This window comes from Corvus kubaryi, unplaced genomic scaffold (assembly GCF_017639235.1).
Source record: "Corvus kubaryi isolate FWS band 111438036 unplaced genomic scaffold, C.kubaryi_AGA036_p1.0 133, whole genome shotgun sequence".
Taxonomy (NCBI): Eukaryota; Metazoa; Chordata; class Aves; order Passeriformes; family Corvidae; genus Corvus; species Corvus kubaryi.
In genome coordinates, this window is record NW_024580667.1 from 3,090,465 (window position 1) to 3,118,196 (window position 27,732).

Below are 27,732 nucleotides of genomic sequence, written 5' to 3' on the forward strand. Positions count from 1 at the left end.
TGAGTGTCAACAGCAGGACAATGCCTCTTGCTTCACCATCAACTACATTTTGTAGTCAACCACAGAAAACTCCTAAAACCACATTCTAAAACAATACTGGACAAGAGACTCGAGAAGTACTGAAAGAAGTATTCAGTTACCTATTTCCATCCTTCTGTCCATTATTCCATTTCTTACTGTATCAGTTTACACTCTTGCTATGAACACCTCTCTCCAAAACCTGGCCATGTATATTATTTTCCTAACAGGTAACCCTTGTGATCACGTTCTTGAAACCCCTGTGAGAGTGGCAGATGCAGCATTTACTGTCCTCCCCAGAGGAGGGGACATGTATACCCCAAAGCTATACATGGCTTTTCAAATCAATCACCATCGGCTATATTGCTCGATGAAAATAAAATGTTTGCCTGAAATAGCTCTGAAAATTACTTGAAAAGCAAAACACCGCTTTTCTAAAAGAATTGCAACCATTGAACAGTAAGAATCCTCCTCAGCTCAGGCTCGCTTCAGAATCTGTCTGTAATCCTCAGGCACCTCGTGCAGAGATGACCCTCAATGAGTTCACACTCTGGAGTCCACTGGTTTCCTCTTTTTTCAGTCACCCAGAACTACCCACTTTGTAATATGAATGCTTACTTTAACCCTGACAGCCTTTATAATGTGCCCCCTAAGAGTCTGCCTTCCTCTCCTACTTTCACAGGATCAAGGGACATGTCGGAATCAGGACATGGATGATACTTACTCCTTATTTCCCTTTGTTTAAGATTTCTTCATATCATATAGAGAATAAAACCCAAATCTGACATAATTATCACATATGTGGTTTCAGGATTTTTTTTTTTTTTTAATCTACTTAGTTTCATAAGATAGTGGCAAAACTTAATTGTTTCAGTAGTAAGGTAAGACAATCTTTCTTTGTATTCAGAATCTAAACACGTGACCTAAACAAACAAGCAAGGTGACAATGGGGAGGAAAAATGTCTAGACCGAGTGACAACCACCCACTTGTCATCTTTAGCACATTTCATCACAAATCATGCAGTTACAGAGGATGGCTTTTATGATCGACTCTAACCTTAAAACTTACAGGCCTTCGAAAGTGATGCAAACATGGAGCAGTTTGAATATTTTAGTGATTGAGCAAGAAGAAAGTGAACTACATACTAACACCATCTAGTGGCACCTTGCAAGGCTAAATGTGACTAACACAAATTTTTGGCTTGCTGAACTTAGAAACAGTAAGCATTAATTTGATGACATACCCTGAAAAGAAAACTTTAATACAAACCAAAGTTCCATATTGTTCTGTGTAAGTCAGTATGTGTTTTCTTAAACACAATTATTTTTAATTTAATTTTTAAACAAGCACTAATATTTCTTAGTGCTTAGCTGATGTGAAACTAATAGTAAAATAGAAAATTAGCTGAAGAACTGCGCAAGGGAAGCCTGGAAAGAGCACATCTGCTGATTTAAATCTGACTGCTTCCAGGAAAAAAATAAATCTTCATTAAACACCTAAGAGATATATGCAGGTTGCAGAAACAACTCATATATAGTGCAGGTTTTACCCACCATGGTGTTTTAACCCAGTAAGATGAAAAGTGCTCTGCCATAAAATGAAAGACATCAAAAGGTGAGAAAATTCCAAGGTTGAGCCAATAGAATTGACTTTGCTGGGTAAACACCGGCTGGATGCCCAGGCTCAGAGAGTGGTGGGAAATGGAATTACATCCAGCTTGTGGCCGGTCACCAGGGGTGTTCCCCAGAGCTCAATCTGGGGGTCACTCCTGTTTGTCACAACCTGGACAAGGGCAACGAGGGCTGAGGTTCCAAAGTCCAAGCGCCAGGTCCTGCACTTGGGTCACAACAACCCCCCCACCAGGCTGGGGGAAGGGGGGGCTGGAAAGTGACTGGCGGAAAAGGCTCTGGAGTGCTGGTCACCAGCTGGATGAACATGAGCCAAGTGTGCCCAGGGGGGCAGGAAGGCAAATGCCACCTGGCTTGTATCAGCAATACTGTGGCCAGCAGGACCAGGGCTGTGACTGTCCTCCTGTACTGGGCACTGGTGAGGCCACACTTTGAAACCTGTGCCAGTTTGGGGCCCCTCACGACAAGCAGGACATTGAGATGCTGGAGCGTGTTCAGAGATGGACAACAGAGCTGGGGAAGGATCTGGAGCACAGATCTGATGAGGAGCACCTGAGGGAACTGGGGGTGTTTAGCCTGGAAAAAAAGGCGCTTGGGGACCTCACTGCCTTCTACAAACCACCTGGAAGGAGGCTGTCCCCCGGGTGGGTGTTGATCGGTCTCTACTTCCAAGTAACAAGTCTTGACAGGACAAGACAAAGTGGCCTCAAGCTGCACCAGGGGAGGTACAGATTGGGTATTTGGAATATTTTCTTCATGACAGCGTTGTCAGACATCAGCACAGGCTGCCCAGGGAAATGGTGAAGTCACCATTCCTGGAAGTATTTAAAAGACGTGTAGATGTGATGCAGGGGGACACGGTGCAGTGGTGGCCTTGGCAGTGCTATGGTAATGGTTGGACTGGGTGATCTTAAAGGCCTTCTCCAACTTCCATGATTCTACGATTCTGTAATAACAAAAAAAATGTCATGGAAGTGAAACTAGCAAAATGCCACTCAGGTCTTCTGTTTTAAGGCCTCAGGCAGATGCTGCTCTCTGTTTCCTCCAGAGATTTGTACTGAAAGTACCAAAGAGACAATCAAAGAAGCCTGAAGCATGTCTTCCTTTTAACACAGAATGAAGACTGACACACAAAAGCAACACAGGCATACATTTAAGAAAGAAAAATCATCAAATAGTCCTCTAAGAAATTCTATTAAAAATTCCACATCCTCATCTGGAAATACAATGCAGCAGCAAAGTGGTGTGAAGCCCACTGTCCCATAAAGTATTAAATGTGAAAGATATACAAGAGTTTGACAAGACGTTTAGTTATAGAAATCCTGTACACGTTGAACTCTATGAAGATCTTAAAATATTGAGAATCAGTGAAGAAACCAAATGGATTCTCATCAAGCTCAAAAATCCTTCCAAGAGCATATTCCACTAAACAATTGTTTATTTAGAACACTGTCCAAAGTGAAAATTTTCAGAAAATCAGTCAAAAACATGGCCCAGGTATATGTTATAATAGAACTGTCTACTGCTAACCCCTACTCCACATGCACACAATTTATAAATAACATTTTAAAGTTCTAAGCTCCCTTCTTTCTACAGAAATTTCACATAATGGTTTAAACCACCTGAAATTAAATCACCCAATATTTATCTCATCTTCAGGATTCTGTTAAACAGCTCTAAATAGAAGCAACTCAAATTCTACCAGTTATTACCAGTTACAAACAACAAAATAAAAAACCTTAAACCTAAATATCTCATTTATTTGAAACACAGTCATTTCTTCCTTGACTCATTCAAGCTATTTAATTTATTCTAGTTCTCCAGGACTCATCAGTAGGACAAGACAGCCTGGCAGGAATCGGCACAATCCTGTCCACGCTGGGAAATTTTCCCTTGTATTTTATAAAATTATTCTTACTACCCTGCACCTCAGAGCACAGCACATGAAAATGCTTCCCACTGACAATACTTCCTTTCAAATTCCTGAAAGACGTTAACCACCACAGAGAAATTCCCTGCAAAGCTGGAATTCTAAGTAAAAAGCAACACATATACATTGTTGAATTTGGGAGTTTCCCGCAACCAAACAACTTTACAAAAGAACAGTCAAAACCAGTTTAAATTTTGGGTTTAGGTTGCATCATAATGAAAGAGCTGCTCAATAAACATTCTGTATTTCTTTTCAGTATTGTTTTAAATTTTAGCTTAACAATTGCTAAAAAAATGCCCCTGAACTAACAAACACTATCTCATAAATGACTTAAAATGTTTTTGTATTAGTGTTTATGATAAAGCAGTCACTATCTATAATCAAAGTAAGTACTGCTAAAACTGTTCTGACACAGAACATTTAAAACTGAGACTACCACTTGAGTACAACAGTAAGAATTATTTGATTGCATTATTGTGTTTTAGTAACTGTGGCACAAATAATTGCATGTTTTTCTCAAATCATTCATTCATTAACTGCATTTTCTACTTCCAGGAATTTTGCTTAGAGAACAGCACTTCAAGGAGACAAATGATTAAAGCACATCTTCATTTGTGCCACTGTGAGCTGTCCTCCAAGTCACAAACTGAACACGGTCAATGCATGTGACCCTTCTGCAAAATAAAGATCCCTAAGGAAAACACAGATGATGTCAATCCACGAGCTCATTAAACAGCAGTCAATTAGAACTCAAGTCAACTAGAATCCAAACCTTAAAACATCACTATCTGCACTCCGTACTGCTTATGGAAACCAGTCATGAAATAAAAAATAATCTCCAACTACCAATGGAGCATCTGTTTCCTTCAAGACCAGAGCACAATAATTTGGTATAAAACCCATCTGTCCCAAGGAATTCAGAAGCAAACAAAATTCACAGGTTCACACCAGGGAGTCCTAGCTGGATTCAGAATGCTCCCAGAATCCAAAGGCCCCCATGACAACCCATCAAACTCCTCCAGCAAAACCCGAGGCTGAGGTTTCACATTCTGGGGCAACTGCACTGCATTTTTGTGCCGGGTTATTTTGCAGTTGGATCAGTTCCCCACACAGCTGCAGGCTCAGCTGCGCCAGCACAAAGCAACCCACAAACAAGGGGGTGCCACTCGGGGCACACCCAGGGAACAAAAGGTTTGGGAACCTCCAAAACAATCCAATAGCTGAGGAATAGCTGCCTTATCAAAAAAGAAAGGAGGAAGAATCAGAAAAGAGTTAAGAAAATGGTACTGAGGAAATGAAATAGTTTTCACTAGGAGGAGTCAATGTTCCCATTTTGGGAAATCCTGAAGGCAAATTCTGACCAGTCACAATCAAGACAATGAAAGCTGAGCACAGAACCCACCCTGAACATACATGCTAAGCTGAAACCAACCCATCTGCAATCTTGGTGGTATCTGAATATAAGTCAGTGTCCCACTGGATTCAAAATCTGTAAAAAGGCTGATCCCTTGCGTAGGACCTTCTCCTAACAGCAGAAGTGTGCTGATAACACAACTCCATTCCATGGCTGCAGAGAAGACCCTTTAGCTATCAACAGCAAATCAAACTTACTGCATTTTGGGAAAATTGCAACCTGCAGAGCAGCTTCAGGTCTTTTAAAGGCTAGCAGCAGCACTGATACTCCCATCTAAGCTCAGGTATAATACTGAGAAGAAAGAACCTCACCCAGCAATTTCTGAACTAAAAACTTTTCTTGGAGATAAATACGTCCTTTTAAGGAAGAAAAATAAAAGCATATTGATTTTGGAATTCTGCGGCTGCAAGTGACAGAAAATATAATGCACTTCAAGCGAAATTACAAGATTTAACAGGTTTCATTAAAAAAAACCAAAGTTATATAGACATCAGCTTACTGCACATTCAAAGGTAGCCTGTCCCTCACTGATACCCTGTGAGTATATGCAGCAAGGGCAGGATTAGCACCAATAATGTGAGTTTCAATGATGCAACCCATCATGACTTTTTCTCAAGGTTCCTCTTATGGTGTATGCATCCTAATTCTCACAAAGAAATGACCTACAGTCATTTTTATTGTGTTCAGAAGAAGGTATTAGCTACATAAAAATAGTAACGCACAACAAATGCACCCAGGTGCATGATCCTTCACTGCCAATGTGTCTGTGAAAAAATGAGACAGATCTAAAGAGAAGAAACTACCAACATGAAACCCAGATCTCTATCATACCAGCATTGCTTCATCTTGACCACTGATCCCAGTTCTGCTCTGCACAAACTTCATTGCAAGCATTTTTAAACAAAGGAATTACCACTTCTGCCTTTATAAAAGACACTTCATATATGCATTATATACAAAGGTGTACACATTTATTGAGGCTATTTAATCAAGTAACAAGCTTCCAAGGAAAAAAATCATGGAGCATCATACATGCTGCTATCTTGTGATATTTTATTAATTATATCCAATTCATTAAACACCCTGACTTCTCCATAACTTTGTCCATGACTAACTTCAGACTACACAGATTTATGGTTCTGAAGATCGCGCTCCTTCAGCATTTTATACTTGTGGAGCTTCAGGACTTAAAAACTGGGTAAAATACACATTAATGACATCAAAACATTCTGAACTCCCTTTACTTTTCTGTTCTAAATCATGTAAAATTTAACTGTAATGCAATTAGAATGTATGATAATTTAAGTAACAAAATTTGTATCACGTAATGAAATTTATTTTTACTTTATAATGGAACACAAGCATTCTACTTCTTTCAAATAACATCAGTAAATTAGTTATAGAACACCTATGACTTTCTGCATTGAGGGTAGTAGTTTTACAGTCTTTGGTACTCGAGTTCAAAAACTGTAGTTAACAGGAACATATGTCCCTCAGTTAATAAAAAAAAAAACCCTTTAACCTCCCTTTTTACATCAACTAAAATTCCTCCAGTATTTTTAATTACTACTATACTTTGAAAATACAGATACATCTTTTGTTTTTAATACTCCGTAACTAACGAAGCTTTTTGTCTTCTTGAGGCTTCTTGTACGACTGAGATGTGACATTAAATAGCATCCGAGAAAGCATTAAGTACTTTAATTCAGATTTTTAATGGCTAAATGTTTCTTCTCACATTGTTGTGCTAATGCCCTTTTACAGTTTTGGAGAACTGATATTTTCAACCATCATTTGGATTTTTTATGCTTGTTTTTAAAACTACGTACAATAGCAAGCAGATGCCCCATCAGTAAACCCTGCCTCTGATCCACAGCAACACCTGGTCCTGTCACTCTTAACTGTTATCAACTCAAAAGAAGAGTTAATACAGTTCAGTCCATAATCCTGGGCTGGTTTTGCTAAGTAAAATATATCTAGAAAGTCATACTGCACACACATCACTCATACCTGGTTTTATTAGGTGTATCAGAAACAGTGGTTTAAGTTTTTCTGCAGAGCAGGTGGCAGAATTCTCTTAAAATAAAAACACAGGATCAGACTATTCTTCACTAAATTTTAGAGGCAGCATACCACTGTGTTCCCTGCAGCTTTTCCCATGTCTCTGGATTTGGAAACACCAGTGGTTATATCAAACTAATTGGATGGGATGAGGTACAAGACAGATGCCTCCATCATCCAAACCCTTCTGAATTTAGAGACTGAATTTAGATACCTGCAAATTCCTCCTAAGCAGTATCAAATCTACATGTTTTTCACTTTAGAAATGAAGGTCCCAGGAACCCAAACTCACACTGTTTAATGTCAGACACAGAACCAGTGGACCCACAGACAAACTGCTATGAAACAGCCCACAGCCAGCCTGAGTCACCAAGCAGTGCTTCTGGAACTACTCTCAGTTATAACTCATCTCCCTGTTTCTGCATCCCAAGGAAATTGTAATCCAGTATCTTTGTGTGTTTGGAAAAAGGCGTGGGGTGGGAGTACACATTTTGAGGGTGGGAGTGTTGTTTATTTCTCTACACAAACAGAACTGCATTCATGTTAAAACTAAAAAGCAACAACAATGAAAAAAGACATCCCATGGGAAAAAAAGTAAATATTCTGACCTGTTCTACCCAGCTCTCACCCACATCCCACAATCACTGAAAGGAAGGCAGCCATCAGACACTGGGCCTGCCAGCCAACTTCATATTCACACCAGAACCAGAAAAATTTTGGTTTGGTTTTTTTCATTAAAAAAAAAAAAAAAAAGAACAAGAAGTAAGAGTACAGTTGTTTTTGTAAAGACATCTCCACTCTCAATTCTTTTATGGGCTCTGAAAGGCAGTACAAACCAAGTAAACAGTGACTTAGCCCAATGTTTTTCATTCTGTTGTGTCACCTACACCAAAGAACAATCCCCCAAAGACATTTATCAAATAAAAGAAATAAAAATTTTTACCTTTTGGATAATCTTCCAATAAGAGGTTGAAGTGACCTAACTGACAAAAGAAATCAGACTCGACCTTTCCTTCAGCTTTCAAAATTAGCGATTCATAGCAGCGAACAGCCTGGGAAAAAGAAATAAAGGTTTTCAAAATTCTGTATTTTACTAAAGCAAATAACACATTTTCTGAGAAATAATGAAGTATCATTAGCTTGCAAGACAAGAGGTCTACAAACACTCTCGATAACAAAGTCAGCATCACTTTTCAAAAGAAAAGAAAAGTAATATTTAAGACAGAACAGATTTGGAAGCTCACTGATTCTAATGCAAATTGACAACAACTGAACAATAGAAATTTCCTCTGGTTTATCTGTGGACATTCGATTTCCCCAACACAAAACAAACCTCTAACTTACATGACAATTTTTAATTTAAAAATCAATGAAATATAAAAGGATTCATTTTATTCTTTCCAATCGGCAAGAAAGAAACCTCTCTGATTTTATTCTCGTTGTGTTGTTTTTTCCCCTAAAGAATTCATTTTTCATTTAACAGTTACTGCACTCATTTTTGCTAAACCAAAGAACACGACCTCAACACGCTACCTTATGCAATTTACATATCTTCATATGTGTTTCCCAAGATCTGATTCTTTCCACATCTCTGTCATGTTGTAAAATAATTTACTACCTTCTACTGCAGACTAAGAAAAGCCAAAGTCAGAAATGTAAATGCAATCAGAAATTAATTTTAGTTTGAGAGAGGTTGCCCCAGTTTTAAAGTGACACACACTTAAAATGAATGAAAACAAAGAATGTTCTGTGCTCTGAACAACACATTTTTAACAAACTGAACTGACAGCTTCTATTCACCATAATTGCCATGATCTTTAACATACTACATCCTTAACTCATGATCCTATTTACCTCCTGACCCTGTTTACACTTTGGGAATGAGTGAGTAAATAAATAAAATCACTTCCCAACTTTCTGAACATACTAGCCATTGAACTGAAGCAGTTTAACAAACTTAAATGGGAGGAAAGGTCCTCTGCATCAGCACGATTCTCAAAAGCCAGACAGAGTTCCAACAAATTCTAATTCCAGCTGGTCCATGATTTGCACCATTTTATGGTCTATGTTTCAAATCTGGTTGCAATTAGGAACTCCTTGGTTTTATTACATGACAGTAATCAAATTTGGACCATGGGTCCCTTCCAACTCAGCATATTCTGTGATTCCGTGAAACGAGGAGCTTTCTTAGGAGATTCTATAAAAACTGAATAATAATGTAAAACTTTAGAGATTCAAAAGAGGGGGGGAAATCAAGCTGAATATTAAATCAGTAGCCTTGCCCATATTTATAACTTACTTTGGGTACACTTTTATTAATCATCAAAATGAGAGATGCTAAAAATAAAATGAGGAAATGTTAGGAAATAGTTAAAACATCTGTGGAGAACCCAATTACTGATCTAATCTGTTGAGTGGGTCTCAGTTTGTATCCCAAGACTCAGGTGTATCACATACTTTCACCTACATCCAAACTCAGAAAAGCCTTATTTTATGGCTGTTTTCTGAGGCAAAGTTCCGACAAATAAAAACAAAGCTATGCTGCTACAGAACTGTGGGTGTACACGTGGTATTAAAACGATTTAGTAAAACATAAAAATATGTTTACATAAATCTAAAGTACATATTTCAAACTGTAGCTGTTTGACTGTGTTCTGAAGATACCAAATTTAGATGTGTATTTGCCTCTACCTCAAAGATTTGCTGCAGAACTTTTCCTTCATGCTGCAAGCTTTGCCCTAGCAAACTGCACGGGAAGGACTGCAATTCTGTTCATCATGGATCAAAGCTACTACTCCTTTAATTTTATTCCCAACACTAGGAACACCTCTTGCAGTCAGTCAACTCTCCATCTAAAGAATATTATCCCTAAAATCAGAAGCAAAGCACACAAGTCTAAAGTAAATTCCTTAGGATCACTACTCGTGTTATGTACTGACTGTAACATCAGGCTCCCCAGCTGAACCCATCTGCAAATATCCTAGTGCAGAATCTTGGTTTTGGCACCAGGCTTCTTCTCTCCACTTTTTGGTCTCATCTCTTGATTTGTACAAATCATAACAAAATTCTTAATGTTACATCCTAAATATCTTAACATTATATCCAAAATATCCTAACACTACTGTCACGGGTTGATTTGCAGATAGGTTTCCCTTTTTCTGATGATTTGCAATACCTGCTGCAGCTGCTGAAGAAAACAGTCATATTTGGATATTTTCTTAAATTGGTATTCTGTCTTCTGCAATTCAGAGCATACAGAAACTGACACCACAACAGGTAGCTTACAATAAATACTGGAGAGGAAGCTAGGGTAGTTTATTTCCTGAATGGGGCTACATTAGTCTATTCGGTGTTTAAAGAGAACTTGACTTTATGAACAAATGGAACAGGATTTTTCTGTACAGATGTTCAGGGAAATTGTAAATCACACGCACTTTAACATTTAAGTGTTTGGAGACCCACAACATTCCCCCAGCTCCTTTTTAAGTAAATGCTCATTAAATGACGTATCACACATATCTGAAGCACTGTCTGCAGTAGAGATGTAAAAACCTGTGCCCTAGCCTTTCACACAGCTCAGACCAATTTGCAACAAGGCGGATTTTCCCTTTATGTTAGAACACAAACTGAAGCTACTGCTAAGCCATCTCACCAATGCCAGCACAAGGCAAGGCCTAAGACACCAGAACTTCCCTTTCCAGCCACAGCTAACTGTAAGTTATCTGTTCCTGTAAGAGCAATTCAATTACACCATTAAAGCAAACCCCCTCCGCTGACCTCTAACCAGTTTGCAACATAATCAGCAACACACTCATATTTATGCAAACTTTAACTTGGAAATGCTGCCTCGAACGAATTTTTTAAATTCTTCCAGCACATTCTAACAAAATGAAACAGAAACTAAAAGCAAGCGTTACTTCCTCAGCAGGAACACCAAGTCAGTCCCTGAGTCTCTGAAGGAAGAGCAGGTTGGTCACTGTGTGGCTCTTGCTCTTCCCAGTAGCCAGGGCAGATTTACCAGGCAGAGACCTAACTCTGGTTTTGGTCAAAAAACTTTCTCCCCCATCAGACCCATTCACAAAGACCTTTAGAAAGTAACAAGTATTTTTCTGCACAGGTAAGAATTTGTCTCTGTTGAATGAATGGATATAAAAGGGAGGTCACAATTGCATGTATCTGTAGATGTTTTCTTTGAAGGAACAATCAGAAGATCTCATTTTAGTGGATCTTTAACTGCAAAGGCCACCTATGGCACCACTTGTACAACTCATTTAAATTATCCTGAGACACTAAGAATTCTAAGGATGTTAAAAACCCCTGAGGTTTTTAAGCATTGTTATTTCTCCACACTGTATGGATCTCTAACTGCATTCAGTGGAGTCGGCCTTGAGAACTGCCAGTACTGACAAATTAACAAGAAGAAAGAGAAAGACCCTGAAATGAAAAGGAAGATTGCTACACAACATTGTACACTTCCTTCCCTTTGTCAAGGCTGAGAGAAGATAAAAGGGAAACCTGAAGAATTTAGGAACTTGGCAAAATAATCACCCGCAGCTGCTTCGCAGTGAGGCAACCAGAGCAGAAGCAGGAAACCAATACAGGAATGGCTGCAGGAAAAGAAACTGGCTTATATGACACTAAAAAAGTACTACTATACATGTTGTTTGCCACCTTCAACTGAAGTAATAAGCAATTGTCACACAAATTCCCTCTTATTACATCATAGTTCATGACTGGGGACATCCTGATTGCACAGATTCAACTACCAATTCTTAGGACACCTTTAAATACAGTATAGTGAAGAAAAAGGCTTAGCGTATTTACCAACTCAGAAACAGCTGGCAAAATCTGTTCACAAAAGGAAGAAATAATTCTAGAATCACCTTTAAAATGTCCTACCAGACCCTTGTGTGTTCCCTACTTATCATTCCAATGGATAAGGAAGTGGATTACTTTTTCCCTCTGTTTTAAGACCATTCCTTCCCCACACTCACAAAAAACCCAAACTAACAATCCCAAGCCAAACAAAACCAATCCCATAAAGTAAATTACAGTTTTGGCTATTATTAACATGATGTCATTTCCTGAAGGAAAGACCCTAGACAAGAATATACCATAATAAAATAAATAAATAAATAAATACACCCAACCCAAACCAATCTAACTGATAAATCTAACAGATAAAGCCAGAATTCTAAATATTGTATACAGGGGTCACTGAAATATTACAGCTCTGCTTTATAAACAAGAAGTGCAGTGTTATTTCTACTTAAATTATTATGAAGAAAAAAACTTTACCATTATCACTGGTTGCAATTGTTTGCATTTTACAGCACAAACTCAAACTACTGTTAAACAACTGTACTAAAAAGAAGGGAAAAAAAAAATCAATACAGCTTGTTCAAATTGTTTTTGAGGAAGATAATGTGATGTTATCCTTTCTGAATCATGACAAGCATGACTGACCAAGATGAAACTAAGCAGGGCTAAATGGCAAAACATGATAAAATATTAACTATTAACTCTTTAATATATTAATGATATTAAAATGGAGGAGTACACTGAGTCAGCAAATTTTTACTTAAAGCATAGAAAAAAAAACCCGGGCAACTACAGGGAACCAAAACGCAGCAATCTGAATTGTTAACATGGCAACAACCAGGCAGTAACATACAGTGAGAGAAATTATTTGAATTTTACTGGATAATAAATAAACTGCTCAAGGAAAACACAGGATTTCAATGCAGACAATATAGTGTAAAATCACAAATTCAAAGCTTCAGAAAGTTCCCAGAACCTTCAATTTCACAACAGAAAACACTATTGTATATGTAGATAAGCTGGGGGAGGGTGACAAAACTGAACATTTGCTGCTTCTTTTTCTTGTGTCTCCAGTGACCCGACTGGACGAGCTTAGTGAGCAGGTAATGAGAGCAGAGATTCCAGGTGAAAAGCAGAGAGAGACATCAGCAGACTCTTGACAAAGAAAATACACAGTAAACTAATGGTTAGAAACAGCATGTTCCTAATTAACAGCATGTTAATTAGCTCATATTTTATCCATCTGGAAAATAAAGTAACTACGTGCACAGTGCTGGTCACTGAGGCAAGAATCACACATCTACCACCAGCCAGTGTGAGGGACACCTACAGACCAGAAAGGCACAAGTGTGTGTGCGTGCTGGGCTCCTTCTCCCTCCATCAGTACCACTGAGGATGCTCTGAAAGGCTTCTTTTCCCATCCCTTCCTCCATGCCCCAATTGACCAAAATGCACAGGTGATTTGCTAACAACAGTGACAACAGCTACCGCCCAGAGAACCTCCTGGAGAAGTTCCAGCTCCTGCTCTGCAGATATGGGAGCGTGAACAGGGCTCCCTTCAGCTAAGCAAAGAGAAAAATCAGACAAGCCTGAATTCTTCAGAAGTTAAAATTATTTTTCCCCCCCATCAATGACTGCCTGGATACACATCACCTTCTGAGCTGTAGACGATTTACAAGAACATCTCATTTACTTCTGCAGAGAAAAGCATATCATTCTTATTTGACTGAAGATAACCTAGATTAATGCAGCAGAACCTCCACTGAAGGCTCTCATATTATGTATTGGCACAATATCCTTAACTTCCTTTACTTTCTTATTCAATAGCAATTCCCACTACAGCTTTCAAAGCTTCTTTATATGCTCTGTCTCTGCAATGCTCATATTCCATTATAAAATTTCTCTCTCAATTTAGCACGTTTACTCTTCTTGTATTTCACGTATGGACTATACCATCCAGAAGCCTCAGTAAGAGTACTAAAAGTACAGCATGCTGGACACAAATATGCTCACACCCCAAAACATTCGAGCCTCAAGAAGGAAAAACATGAGCTGGCCTCTTCTGTAGCTTTGTTCTTGCAAAATTTCTATGGCATATTGGGATGTTGTGAATTTATTCTAGTCTATTAGTAATACTTAGGATCAAAGTCCTTCTCATTTCAGGGACAATTAGTATAGAACAACAGAAACGGATGCTCCTCAAACATTTCTCAAGTAACGTATAACCGATTTTGGCTAATTTATGTTCTCATGACTAATGCTTCATGAAACCGGACACAAGAATAAATAGTGCAGGCAATAAAGAAAAGCAGCTGCACACACGAGCTACACACACAGCCTGATGGTCACAGCTGAGATGAATTTTCTTTAAAAGCCACTACTGTAGTCTAGGACTTTCGTGCTCCCAGATTATGCTGAAGAGGTAACAGATTTTGTTTTCAGATTATGTCTATGGTAGATGAAGAGATGACACAATAGGCTGCAGAAGTAAGGTCAAGATTCCTAAGCTTACAAGAGAAAATTAACATGAACTCAATTATCAGTGAAAACTGAGGGATATTGCTTCTTAAGAAGCACAGAACTGCAAAACAGAATACAAAACAGAATACATGCAAATCAATGATTAAATGGAGAAAAGTGACATTTTAGTGGAGAGTAAAAAAACCCAACTTGCCTCCCTGAATACAGAATACTTATAAGACATTCTTGACAAATGTTTTCTGTCAGACAGATGCAAACTCAATAGTTTACATATTAAAAATAGTTTACATACATAAAATACAGGAAGCTTAGTCCTTTGCAGCTGACAGTGTCCATAACCAACTGGATTTTATGAAAAATTTGTTGACTTAAGCTTATGTGGTGAATCACTATGCATTAATTCTGAGTGCACCTGGAGGACGCAATCCTCTCGTTATTTCTTTTAAATACAGTCAAATAAACTTACAAATATCAATGTCCTTGTACATACACACACATCATTTCCAGAAATTCTAAATTATCAGAAAATAGAATCATCTCTCTTCTGCCCCTGAAAATATTTCATAACCAGGTGACTCAGGGGAGTATGGCAAATTTTGTATGGAATTGCATCATTCAAAATCCTTTACAGGTAATCTTTTAAAAATACCCAAACAAACACAAGCAACTTTTTTTTTTTTCAAAGTGGTGGTAGATTTCTCATAGGAAATTGGAAATTATTTTTATCTGAGACTATAGGAACATCTTTTTAGCTATTTTTACCACAGTAAGTCTATTTCAAGTAGAATTGCAGCACCTTAATTTAGCAATTGTTCAAGCTCATGAGTAGTTCACCACACACTAAAATTTAAGACCACTAAATCTGATTTTATTCTAGCAATTCTCACCTATACCAACACAGAACATCACAAATGAGGTGTGGCATGTCATACTTCATACTTCAGAACATTCAGATAGCTAACACTGGTAGACAAACTTAGCTTTTATTTTTAAACATTAAACCAGTTTTATCTAGGAGTCTGCCGAGTTTCAGACAGATGTTAAGTAAGATATGATACAACAAATAAATAGCTGGTTTTGTTTTCTTTGGATAAATTATTTTGGAAATATAATTAAAATCAACACAGAAAAATCCAAACAAACACAGAAACCCACCCACAATTAAAGCCAGAGTCTGCATTAATAGCTGCCTGCTTTACCTAAGGAAAAAAAGATCTGAGTAACTTATTTATGCAAATATCTCTAGATCTGGACACCAGTCTTTGGAAATGTAACACCGACTATCAGGCACCAAGCATTAGAATGACAATGAAACAAAGAATAAAGAAGCTTGAAAAAAAGAGGTATTAAACAGAGAACAATGTACATACATATGCACAAGACAATGTCTACCAAGACTGACAGAACAAATATATATTTGTGAAAATACCTAGTTTTAGACTAAACAGAATGATTTTTCTGTGTTGTTTGAATACAAGGCAATATAGAAAGGCAACTATTAAAAAATATTTAAAAGCTACCACCAATTGCTCTACTAAATCTGCACAGTCTAAACTTCAGTCCCAAAAGGGTTCAAGCACTAGAGGTGGCCTGGTACTCAGAAATAATATTGCTGGTAGCTTAGTCTGAAAATACAAGGAAAAGATGATTTATTTTAGAAGAATGGAAGTGAAAATGGGTCAGGAGCTATTTCATAAAGAAAGTGTAAGAACTAATGCTAATAGGGTGGGAAGTGTGGAATTTTCAGCACCACAGGAGATACAGAATTGGTAAAGGCACATTAAGACACAAAGGATAAAAAAACTATCTGAACGGAATGAAGGTGGTTTTAAATACTGAAATACCACTATTTCAAGGAGTCTCAGAATGCTGGTACTTTCAAAGTTACCACAGCCGGTGCAGCAGAAGGGTCCACCCCAATGATTTTCCATCACATCACTGAAATCTCCCATATAGGTACACTCCACATACTGCGTTCCTTTTTCCACAGCCATTCATATTTTCTCCTCTGTGGCTGCTTAATTATGCTTACACAATTATGCTCACATACAAAAATGAGCAACACTGGAACATAACCAAATGTGCATGAAAACCAGCCTGCACAGAAAAATGTTTTGTAGAACTTTATGCCCAGTAAACACCTTGAGAAGCACCACAGTAATTCCTATCAAGAGCTGTAACCCTTCTCTGCTAATGCCAGCAAACACCCAAGCCTTACCCCTCACCTTTTCCCCTCTCGTGTGGCAATCTGAATGAAAAGAAATTGCAGTGAGGAAATAAGAGGAATACAGTCCTCTGGATACAGTCCACAACTAACGAGCAGTACCACCTCTGAACGGCAGAGCTGGTGAATCTTATTCCAGGAAAGAACAAATGTCTTATTTCTGCTGTGGCAGAAACAGGTGGGGGAGATATACAGATTTCCGATTTTGCATTTATGCACTAGGAAGTCCAAGTCCAAATTTTTTTAGCTACTAGTATGCATTTGCATCATAATGTGCACTGAACACCAAGTAAAAGGACAATACACTCAAAACATTGCTTGGGAACTGGCCAGCACAGTCTTCTGGTAAGTCAAACCTGATAGTGAATTGCCACATGCAAAACATCCTAAAGACTCCCAGAGCTGCAGGGTAAACAGCCATGCAGGTTGTCACCACAGACTGTTTTCATTAATATTTCCCTGAAGCTGGATGTAAGATTTCCTTCTTGAATAATGCTTCCCAAGGCCTATCAAATTTGACATCCAATACACAGATGGACATTAAAAAATACCAAGTGGTAAAACACTTATGCATGAAGCTTAATGGCATTTCTCCATGTATCTTGTATGTATTTTCAGGGATACTACTGAATTAGAAACAGAGCCAGCTTCAAAGGATCAAGTTTCTGGTAAGTACAGCATGTCAGAAACCAGTTCTATTATAGGAGAGAAACAGGATGCACAAAAAATTCACAAAAACCTCCAGCACATTTAAACCATCTACTAAGAACTTGAATCTAGAAAGATCAGGATTCAAGACTTCACTCTTTTTAAGACAAAGATTTAAATTTGAGTTGTCCATACTCATCACAAGTGCCATAGGTATCAGATTCCAGAGTCAACCTCACTTTTTAAGCCAGAAGTCACTGCGATGGCTCTCTGCAGGACAGAGGCAGAATGACAGACACTAAGCTTCCACCCACACAGAGAGAACTCTGTTCCAGCCATCCTTTCCCCACCCACAACTACAGTATGACCTTGGGTAGAAAAGGGAGGATTTTGTGACTTAAAACTAACAGCTGGATAAAGAAAAATGCAATCCATCAGAGGTGGATGCTGACTGAGGAGTTTGGCCACACCACCATCTGTCTTGGTTGAATACTACAAATACTGACTCAATTATGAGTTCTCAATTCCATCATGATGATAATGTTCCTTCCAACAGAAGGATCTGCAAGGAGTCTTTTAGACAATGCCCAACTGGAAAAAGTACAATATCCCCTTCTGTTGGGCCTACCTTTCACTCACCACATACCCTGACTACTTAAAGCACAGTACTCCAATACTTGTGTAACAGAAGCCACCAATTCAAAACAGTCACACCTAACTCTTTAAAATGTAACCTTAATTATTAAAAAAAAAAAAAAAAAAAGGTTCAAGTTGCACTATATTTCAACTTTTACAGCAAAGGTTAAAAATTATAAAATAAATGAAAATCCAAAACTAGCTTCCTCATCTTCAAAACATTATTAACTATAAAATTTTATGAGTTTATTAAAAAGCTTCCTTGAAAATGAGTCACTACACTTTAGGAAAAGCAATACACATCCCGAACATACTCATTTCTAAAGGTCAACCTTGCGCACTTCATTAAAATTTACACACAATTCACTAATCTTACACTGTTCATTGCATGTACCAGTCCCAAACAGAAAATAGCTAATGGCCATTTGTCTCTTAAAAATGTCTATTTGTAGACTAAAAAATTGCACAATGTGGATTCCACTGTATGGAACTCAGATCTTTAACCCAGCATTTACCTTGTGTTACACCCATAACACCTTTCAGAGTGACCAAATCAGCATCTCTAAGCACTAACACTGCTGCTCTCTCAGAGGCAGAGACAAAATCCAAAAATCTCTTGAACAACAATCAAACTTCTAAAAGGCATTTTATAAACCCACTGAGGTGTGAAATCCATCACCAGAAATTTGAAACGGGACAGAGTACCCCAAAAGAGGTGTAAGGATCAGCACTGAACATCAGGAGTTCTGCTGGCACCATTCCTTAAACCAGGATGTGAATGTGATTCATACAACAAACACCTCTGAAGAGTCCCTTATAATACATTACCGTAATGTTTGCATTTAAAATGAAATAATGCTAGAAATAACTGAATTCTCTACATCAGAAATTTGTTCAGAAGTTTTTCTTTTGATGAACATGCCATACTCCACAGGATTCACTCTGCAGAAGGAGAAGTGTTTTCCTAAGTTCTCACTCTTCAGCTAAAGCTGTCAGGACTCAGGCCTTTAGATGAACTATCAATTCTGACATTATTTACAGTGGCAGACATCAATTTCAATTACACCTAAATGCCAAACCTTAGAATAAACTTCAACAGTTTTACAGGCAATACAGTTTCCAAAATGCAACTAACTTGATACTGCAAAAAACGCATCAAAATTGTGACCCAAGGCCATAAAGTCCCTAAGAAGTTTCCATTAAAAGGACAGTTCTGTAACACTAAAATGTTGACTGTCTTCCTTTTTAAGGTTTTGGATGGACAGGACACATCACTGTCTCCCATTTCATTGTCACTAATGTAATCTATCTTTGTTTACAGGATAAATTCACCTTCAAAGCACTCAGTGGCCAGATCATAGATCTTTGAATTGACAGAATACACCAGTGTGTCAACCACAACTAACAAGACCTCTTCACAATGCAGGAAAAGCTGATTTCCATGGAAGACTGGATTTTTTCAAGTACTGGTCTCAAGGAGTCGAATTCATCATCTTTAGAAAATGTATGAGGAAAAAGGTGCACACACTTTTCATTTGCCTTCACTAATATACATAAACACCCCACTATACACTGCAAAATCCCTGCCAAAACACTGCGTCACCGTGAACAAGCAATTCCCCTAGAAAGGAAATAAGGAAAACAGCAATGCAACCCAAGAATCTCTGAATCAAGCACAGCAGAGCAAGACACTGAATTAAGTGCTAAAGAGCACGCTGGGCACAACCAGAGAAGTGGTAAATAAAAGCTCAGACAGAAAAGGAGTGAGAGGGAACACCAAGTAAGAGATTAAACTTCTGTCAGAGGGCAATGCCAAAACAGGAAAGCAGATCACAATTTACTCAAGCCCTGAAGGACAGCACCTTCCCCACTGTTATCATTCCATCCCTACTCCACCTGGCTGCTCAACAGCCTCCCATCATCACCCACTCAACACAAACCATCTCCACGTAATAATCATTTCAATCATGCCAGTCACTAAGAGAACAAGTGATTATCCCTCTGCAGGGAATGTCTGGGGAGGATGAAAAAATACAAAGGTGAGAAAGTTTAAGAACAGTTGAAAATGTATCAAATTTAAATTACAGACATTTTCAAATAAGCATGAAAGGCGAAGGGTAGCATGCAAGTCAGTCCCAAATGTCAATCTTTTTAAACCCTTTATTTTAAAGTGTCAACTGCAGTATAAAAGGCTCTTTTTTCATTGCTTTCTGCAGTAACAGCTTCTTACATACAAAAAAAGCAAACTTCATCATTCTGGACCACCTGTGGCCTGTCCTGTGCAAGCAACAGGAGGGATAACCTTTATGCTTGAGCTTGGAAACATAAATAACACTTGCACATGCAAAAGAGAATACTTCTTGATGTTGTCTTTAGGCCACAGATGGAGACCTGGCATCTCACGAGGTGCACGCAGCTCACAGGGAAAAAACTCCTGACTGGCAAGGCCTGAGCTGCTGTCCAGTGCACGGAAAAGTTCTCCACAAACTCCAGCATGCCGAAAATATGTTTCAAACTTCTTTTGCGGTGAGATAACTTGAAAAACTCCAAGTCTTGTGGAACATTAAAACAAAGTTTGAAGCTCATGTTGCTTTTACTTCCCTGCCTTCCAGATGAGGGGATGCAGGCAGACTCAAAGGAGCACAACCTCAACTTCGTTCTCCTTTCTGCCATAGCGCTTCCACAGCGCCCTTACACTGCAAAATGTGCAGCAGGAGTAGATTTGTCAAAATTTATTCCTTCTGTGCAGTAATGGCATGAGATTTGAGACTCTGGGTCAGACTTCTGCACTTGTTTCACATTCAACAGTTCAACATGCTTTCGTTTTTCTTTTGAGTCAGGCAAACCCCTACCTAAAATCCATTTTCACAGGTGTTTAATAGTGTCTAAGTAGCACAAAATTCAACATAAAAGGTGAACTGCTGTAATATTAACTACACTTCTTGGGGGTAGCCTATCATCCTATAATTATCTCCATAATTTGCCGTGATAAGGTATTGGCCTTTGGACTGAATTTATGGTCTTATTTTAGGTTTATCAACTGTAAATGAGGTAAGGCCATTGCAACTCCAAACCACACCCCTCAGATGGATTTTGAAAGGCAGTCTGGGAGACACGTAGCAGTAAAACATTATACAGCCACGTAAGATCCTGAACTCTGCAACAGGCTTACTAAAACTACTAAAAAAAAAAATCCCATGTACATTAATGACCAGATTATAATGCAACAAACCAAGATGAGTATATGCTGCCAGCATAAGGCAGAAGAAAACAAGCATACAGGATTCTGGAGCTCAACAGAGGACAGATTTCCAGCAAAGTTAAAATAAGATGACAGTAAGTCAGACCAGCAGTCAGCCCTGTGCAGCAACCTGTCTTTGTATTTACTTCAAGAGCACATGGACTAAAATAGCAATAATTAAAGATTAGCACAGCTTTTACATGAACTCACTTTGTTGAAAAAGCAGCAAAAGAAAGAGGTTAGCATACAGTGGTGTTTTTTTCCTAATACTTTTCCAGACTACATCAATTTAAGTGCAGGAACTTTCTGGGCACAGGCAGGGAATGCTCCTGATGGATTTTCCTTCCATTAATTTTCCCCACCACTTTCTAAAACCGTGTCCACTCATCTCACACTAACAATACTGGATAGCCAGCAGTTCCACAGATTAACTGCAGGGAACCATCTTGTTCTGAATCTGCTTCCTGGTAGTTCAGTTTCTAAGCTCTTGCAGAAGAGACAGAGAAAAACCTGTTCTAAAAGCAGAAATAGTAATATCATCTCAGCAGATTCTATACAATTTCCCTGCATTCAGTAAAGATAGAAATTAAATAAAATTAGAAGAGAACTGCAGGGATAAGGCGAAAGAAGAGTCTCTCTTGTAAAAGGAAGTCTAAACATCTCAAACCTTAGCAAATCAAAAGCTAGTATGACTTTTCTGCAAGTACCAACAGGACAAACACCAGGAAAAGAGAAGAATTATTTCAGCCTAACAACAACGTTGCCAAATAAACATGTATAATTTTAGACTGAAAATTTAAAAAGTATTTGAAGAATCAGAAAATTAGGTTCCTGAACAGTATTTAATGTAAACAGTAGAGACAAAAGGGTTCTTTTAAGTACTCTTTGGTATCACATTTAAGACAGCAATTTTCATTGATACAATGCTATTACATATACCCGCGTACCTGTGACACAGCCACATGCAATGTGTAGGGACAGGCTACAACTACAACCTCTCCTATAAACCTATGTATTCTTTTGTGTTCCCACTCAAAAGACTCTGCACAGGACATTACAGACCTGAAACAATTTCTATTCAAGTGAGAACAGACCAATACCAATACTTATTATAAATAGCTGAAATTTTAAGCAAAGGGCTTATGCCCTTGAGGCACTTCTGAATAAGAGTATTTGAGAAACTTTAGGTAAAATTAACTCCTTAATATTTTGAACTACCACATCCTTACTGTCAAGCACGTTTGCCTCCTGTCTGAAGTAAAGAGAATAACCACACAACCAAAACCTACAGACAGTATCTGATACCTCTCTTAGCTCCAACAACATAAATACTTGTGAGATTCAATGCTTGGAGTCTCTCTAGAGGATTTCAATTTTAAATTTTAGTTAATCAAGGAATGCAATTCTTTAGCAAATATATTAAATTTTTGAAGAACCAAACCCACTTCTTATGGTCTTTCAGACTATATTTTGGCTTTAATTTCAGCATTATTCCAATATAACAAGTACTAACACTGTGGGTACATCAGTACCACTTCACAAACAACCAAAGCTTTCCATCCTCATACAAACCAGCTTTCTTTTACACAAAGACTACCGCTTTTCAAAACCCTCTTGTGAAATAATATTCTACAAAATTTCAAAAAAAGTTTTAGTTTAACAACTCCACAGGGAAGAAAAATTAAAGAGTAAAAGAATATTGACCACATCTCAGCAGCATTACACGTTCTGTGATGTGCTTTCAAAACATCATGTAGAAAATGAAAATGGCTTTGAAGAAAAATAATAAACGGTTATTCGTAACTTTGTTAGCAAATAAAGAGGTAACAAACAACAAAACAAACAAACAAGCACCACCCTCCTCCCACCAAACCCCAACAGAAATGAGACTGGATATCACTTCTTGACCATCTTTGGATGTCTCATGCCCAACACGCACTGCTTGCCATAGCACAGCACCCAAGAATGAGCTCTCTGACCTCCACAGATAACACCAACGTGCTACAAGATAGCCAGGCCCTCAGCAATCATCGTGGTCACACATTTTAAAAAGTTCTGTAACACTAAGCTACAGTCCCAAGTTCTCTAATGTATGTTCCAAGTAATGGCTCACAACCCTTTTTTTTTTTTTTAACAAAGATGTCACCCCACCCACTTTCAGATGAGCAGACACATAATTCACTTTTTGCTGCATCATTTATCTGGTTGGTAGGCTTTGAACTCAGACTTGCTGCTTTTTTTCAACACATACAAGCAGCCATTGTCACCTATTATTTCAAAATAGTCTTAATTCTCCGAAGTAAAGAAATGACGATTTTTCTCTCCAAAACAGAAATATTATCAACAAGACCAAAAGCAAATGACAAAAGCAACAGCAGATCCAGCAAAATGCAGCATTTCAGTCAGATTCTGCTGTCATATTTGTACAGGACTCAAAAATTAAATAGTAGATTTAAAATCCATTTTCATCAACCCAAGTCTAGATCTGGTGTGGTGTTTTACAATTTGAAAAGGGTTGTTTTCAGTATTGATGTCCTCATGATGCTACTTGCTTTCACTATCAGAAAGGCACCATTGTCTCCAGCGATCACAGTGAAAGCTACTGATAGTGATATCACTATCCCTATTTTTGTACAGTTTGTCTGTACAAAATACACCTTTTAAATAGAAACTGTAGCTCTGGGCTGGCAAAACAGGTTTTCAGAGTGACATGCTAAGTATAAAAATATAAAGTGAAAAGACCTTTGTCAATAAAATTTAACACATAGTTTGTTAGCAAGCAGAATCTTGTGTGAGGCCTCCCAGAAGGCTCAGAGCAACTAAATAATGTCCTGAAAACAGGAAATACACAGTTCTGCCCACAAAGATGACATAGGGCACTGGAAAGCAGCTGTTGGTATTCCAGCTGCATCGATGGCAGCTGTACTCTACAGTCAAGGTATTAAGCACAAAAGTATGAACTGTTACATTACACTTTCCCTTGAGGACTGTCATGAGCCTGACTGCCAATGATGAAATGAGGAATTATTTCTGTGCCGTAAGAAATCCACTGTGATTTATTTAGCACTGCCTTCTACAGGCAGGGACACTGAAGCCACCATAATCACCAGCAGCTGCACCAGACAAGAATGACATGCAAATCTCAAAGTTGGTGTAGGGAGGTAGATCACTGGGTATTGGGGGGAAAACGAGCAGGGAAAAAGGAAGAGCTGGGTCTTCCCAGAAAGCAGCCTAGGAACTGTGACATGAGCAGCTCTGCTTCAGGTGCAGACAGTGGCAAAGAGCACATGCACATCACAGACCTGAAAAAAAGTGTCACCCATGGAAGTCAAGAGTTAAATTTATGCTCATGGGCAGAACTTCATTTGCTGATTCCAAAAGTCTTGCTAGACCAGTCTGGAAGGTCACAAGATACCATAGAACAAAGTCCACTGCATACACCAAAATTCTGTGCTGGTAACAGGGAATCTTCAGCGAAGAGGAAGAACAAAAGAAATAATCCTTATTTTACTACAACAATCTCAGTCACATTCCAGGAGGACTACATGTGACTAAGCCATCATTAGGTAAATGATACTGTGCAATTCTCAAACATCCCTTCATTCTCCTGAAATGAAAAAAAACCTTCCGAAAACTCTGCTAGAGTTACGGGTTGTACATTCAAAACTCCCCCAAAAAGCTCAGCTCGCATCTCCTTCATTTCCAGGACTCACTCACAACCACCAGCAGTCACCTACTCCATGACCTCATGTGCCAGATGCAACAAATAGGTGAGTTTGTATCTGACCTACAGATCTCCAGGTGAGGCAAGCATCAGATATAGGAGGCTTGCAATTTAGAGCAGCCTCAAAACAAAAAGAAAAAAAAAATTCCATTACAGGGTGGAATTCCCCCTAAGGGATGGCTTCTTAACCCAAGTTTAGCATTGCAAGCCTCCATCCTCTGGTCTTTCCTTCACCTCCTATACAGCCCGACGGAAGCAAAATCTTTCATGTTTTAGAAGCCTATATTTACACTGAACAATTAATAGGAATATTCATGTCACAAATATGGGCTACTTCCCAAAATCTTGGGAGATCCTCCTTCTACTGGTTATAGTAGTCAAGTATGTGAGAAGATAAGCATAAAACAACTTCCTCATTTAATGATGTGGCCCAAGGTATCAGAGAATTGTTTAAGGTTGGAAAAGACCAATTCTGGTTCCCTGGGAAAAGAGTCCAACCCCCACCTGGCTAAAAGCTCCTCTCAGGGACTTGTAAAGAGTCTCAACATTTCCTTCATTGAGAACACAGGACAAGAACCTCTAAGAGCTCAGACAGAACAGTCTTTGCAGTCTGCTTGCATAAAAGTAGATGACACTAAATTAAAGGGATTTCCCCACAGATAATGCAGGCTACATGCACTGAAATAAAATACTAAATACGTGTATGACAGTATCCAAGAGAAAGCTACTGAGGATCATTCTAAGATATGTATATATTAAGATGTGCTATTACAATTAATTAGGTTAATTTCATATATTTATTCGTACATTAATAGCAAAGTATAGCAGCAGACTTGAGGAAAGGTGGAGAATTTAGTATTACTGAAAATAAACAGTTTGAAACTATTTTTTTCTATAATTAATGACTGTCTCCCACTCACCTACATCTTTTCAGAGCACTACATGCACACTTATGACTGACACCACACACATCATGACACTTACGTGACAGGAAGCCAGGTGCATGCAGAATTTAAGATAACCAGAGCTAAAAATGCTGTGGATGGGGGACAACAACAACATGATAGGGGACACAAAAAAATTAATCTTTTGACTTGCTGGGGAGGTTAGGATGGCAACATTACACCAGCAATGGAGCTTCTCTCAAAGACAAGATAACTTACACAGATTTACAGCCTCATAGAGACATGTAGGTACGACCCCCATGGGCACTTTTCTATGGTAAATGCCACTTGGCAATGGGAATTTTACCTCTCACTTCAGCTGAATCCCAGGTGCTGTGCAACTGTGCCTCCCAAAAGGTATTCCTTCTCCAAAACTAAGGGAATCTTCCTTTAAGTACTATGTGCAAAAGCAAGAGGTCCAACCACATGCCAAGATTCTGATTTATGTGCAGGAAGGAAATGCAACATTTCACTTCAAATGTGCATTTCAGGGAGAAATAGAATTCACCTTGACACTAAGAACAAAAATTATTCAGAAGTAGCAACTAAATCGACTCCTTTTTCTGACTGTGGAAGGAGAGGCAGTATCACAGTACCTTCCCCTACTTGTTCAGTGTCTGTTAATTTCTAGGAAAATGTGAATTTCTTCTACTTAAATGAATTACCAATTTAACAAGCACTATGAAGTTACATAAATGCTGCATCATCTTATGAATGCATCTGCTATTTAATAATGTTTTTCTACCTGCCACCTAAACAATAATGGTCATTCCTCTCACACTGCAGTTCTCGTTCACAAAACTCATTTCCCACAAGTAGTACCCCAACAGCACATGAAGGCCCCAGCTGCAGACATCACTGCTGCTTCACAAAAACCAGCTCCACCACGTCCAGACACGAGGGTAAGCAAATCACACCCCTTGGTACAACCCTTCAACTATGGCAGCAGCAGAGAGCTCTAGGGGGGTTTGATTCTGACGCTGCAGGTGATGGCGCAGCAATGCCAACAGAGAAACTCTTGTCAGAGCAGAGGAAATGCCAGCACAGCTACAGGAGTACAGCCTGTAGTGGGAGCCCCACATGGGAGCATCAGCACCAAGAGGTTGTCCAAATTTGACAGCACACACCTTCTTAAACCCAGGTACCCCTAAGTACTACTCCATAGCAATTTTACTTTTTTTATTTAGAAAAAGAAATCACTGGCAAACAAGGTGCCAAGGTAAAAAGGCAATCTCCTCATGAGAATGAGTTCATTTCAGCCATGACATGAAAAGAATCTGGAAAGGTTCTCAAAAACTGCAGAAAAATCATGAAAATGAAGCCACTGGAGCAGGAGTGTGTTCCTTCTCCTTTCCAGCTGTCTGAAGCCTGACAGACCTTAAGCTACTCATTAATGAATTGCTCTAAATCAGTTTGTTCCATTTTTGAGTTCTGGCTGTGGAAGTGAGAAAGCCCTGAGGAGAAAGTTGTGAAATGACCTGTAGTTGAAACTTGTTTTCCTGTTTCAGTTGGTAAATCTGCATATCTGCTTACCAATCCCTCTGGAAGCACAGTTTCCCGGAGTCAGAAATTCCTACCTACCTGTACTGGAGAATATTTAAAGTAAGTGAGTACTAATGCACTGGAACCAGTGCTGCACTCTATTAAGGCAGCTTCATTCTCTGATCTTAAGAATGATAAAATAATAATCAATAACAAATTAAAATAATCTCAAAAGATGAACAGGCTTTTTCTAGAATATCCCTGCTGCTTGTCTGGAAAATAAAAATTACCTTTGAACTGAATACAGAAACTGAAGCAGAGCAGTCAAGCAAAACCCAGAGTGCTGAGGATGGGGCAGGTGATGTTGCCTGACCTTCTCCAGCAGCACAGAAGTCCTAAACTGTTCCTCAGTTCCACAAGCACCACATATCCCCTGAATCCTGAGAGCTGCTTGTGAAAAATGAGTGCTCTTATGCATT

At 38.6% G+C, this 27,732-nt stretch overlaps 1 protein-coding gene across 15 annotated transcripts in view; it reads right to left on the reverse strand.

Annotated features, from left to right (window-relative positions):
* Window positions 1-27,732, reverse strand: part of KDM6A (lysine demethylase 6A) — a 151,896-nt gene that overhangs the window by 109,392 nt on the left and 14,772 nt on the right. For all 15 annotated transcript variants that reach the window (XM_042034348.1, XM_042034447.1, XM_042034403.1 and 12 more), the window contains exon 3: window positions 7,996-8,104. In XM_042034348.1, the coding sequence (XP_041890282.1) occupies window positions 7,996-8,104 (109 nt within the window). The remainder of the gene's footprint in view (window positions 1-7,995; window positions 8,105-27,732) is intronic.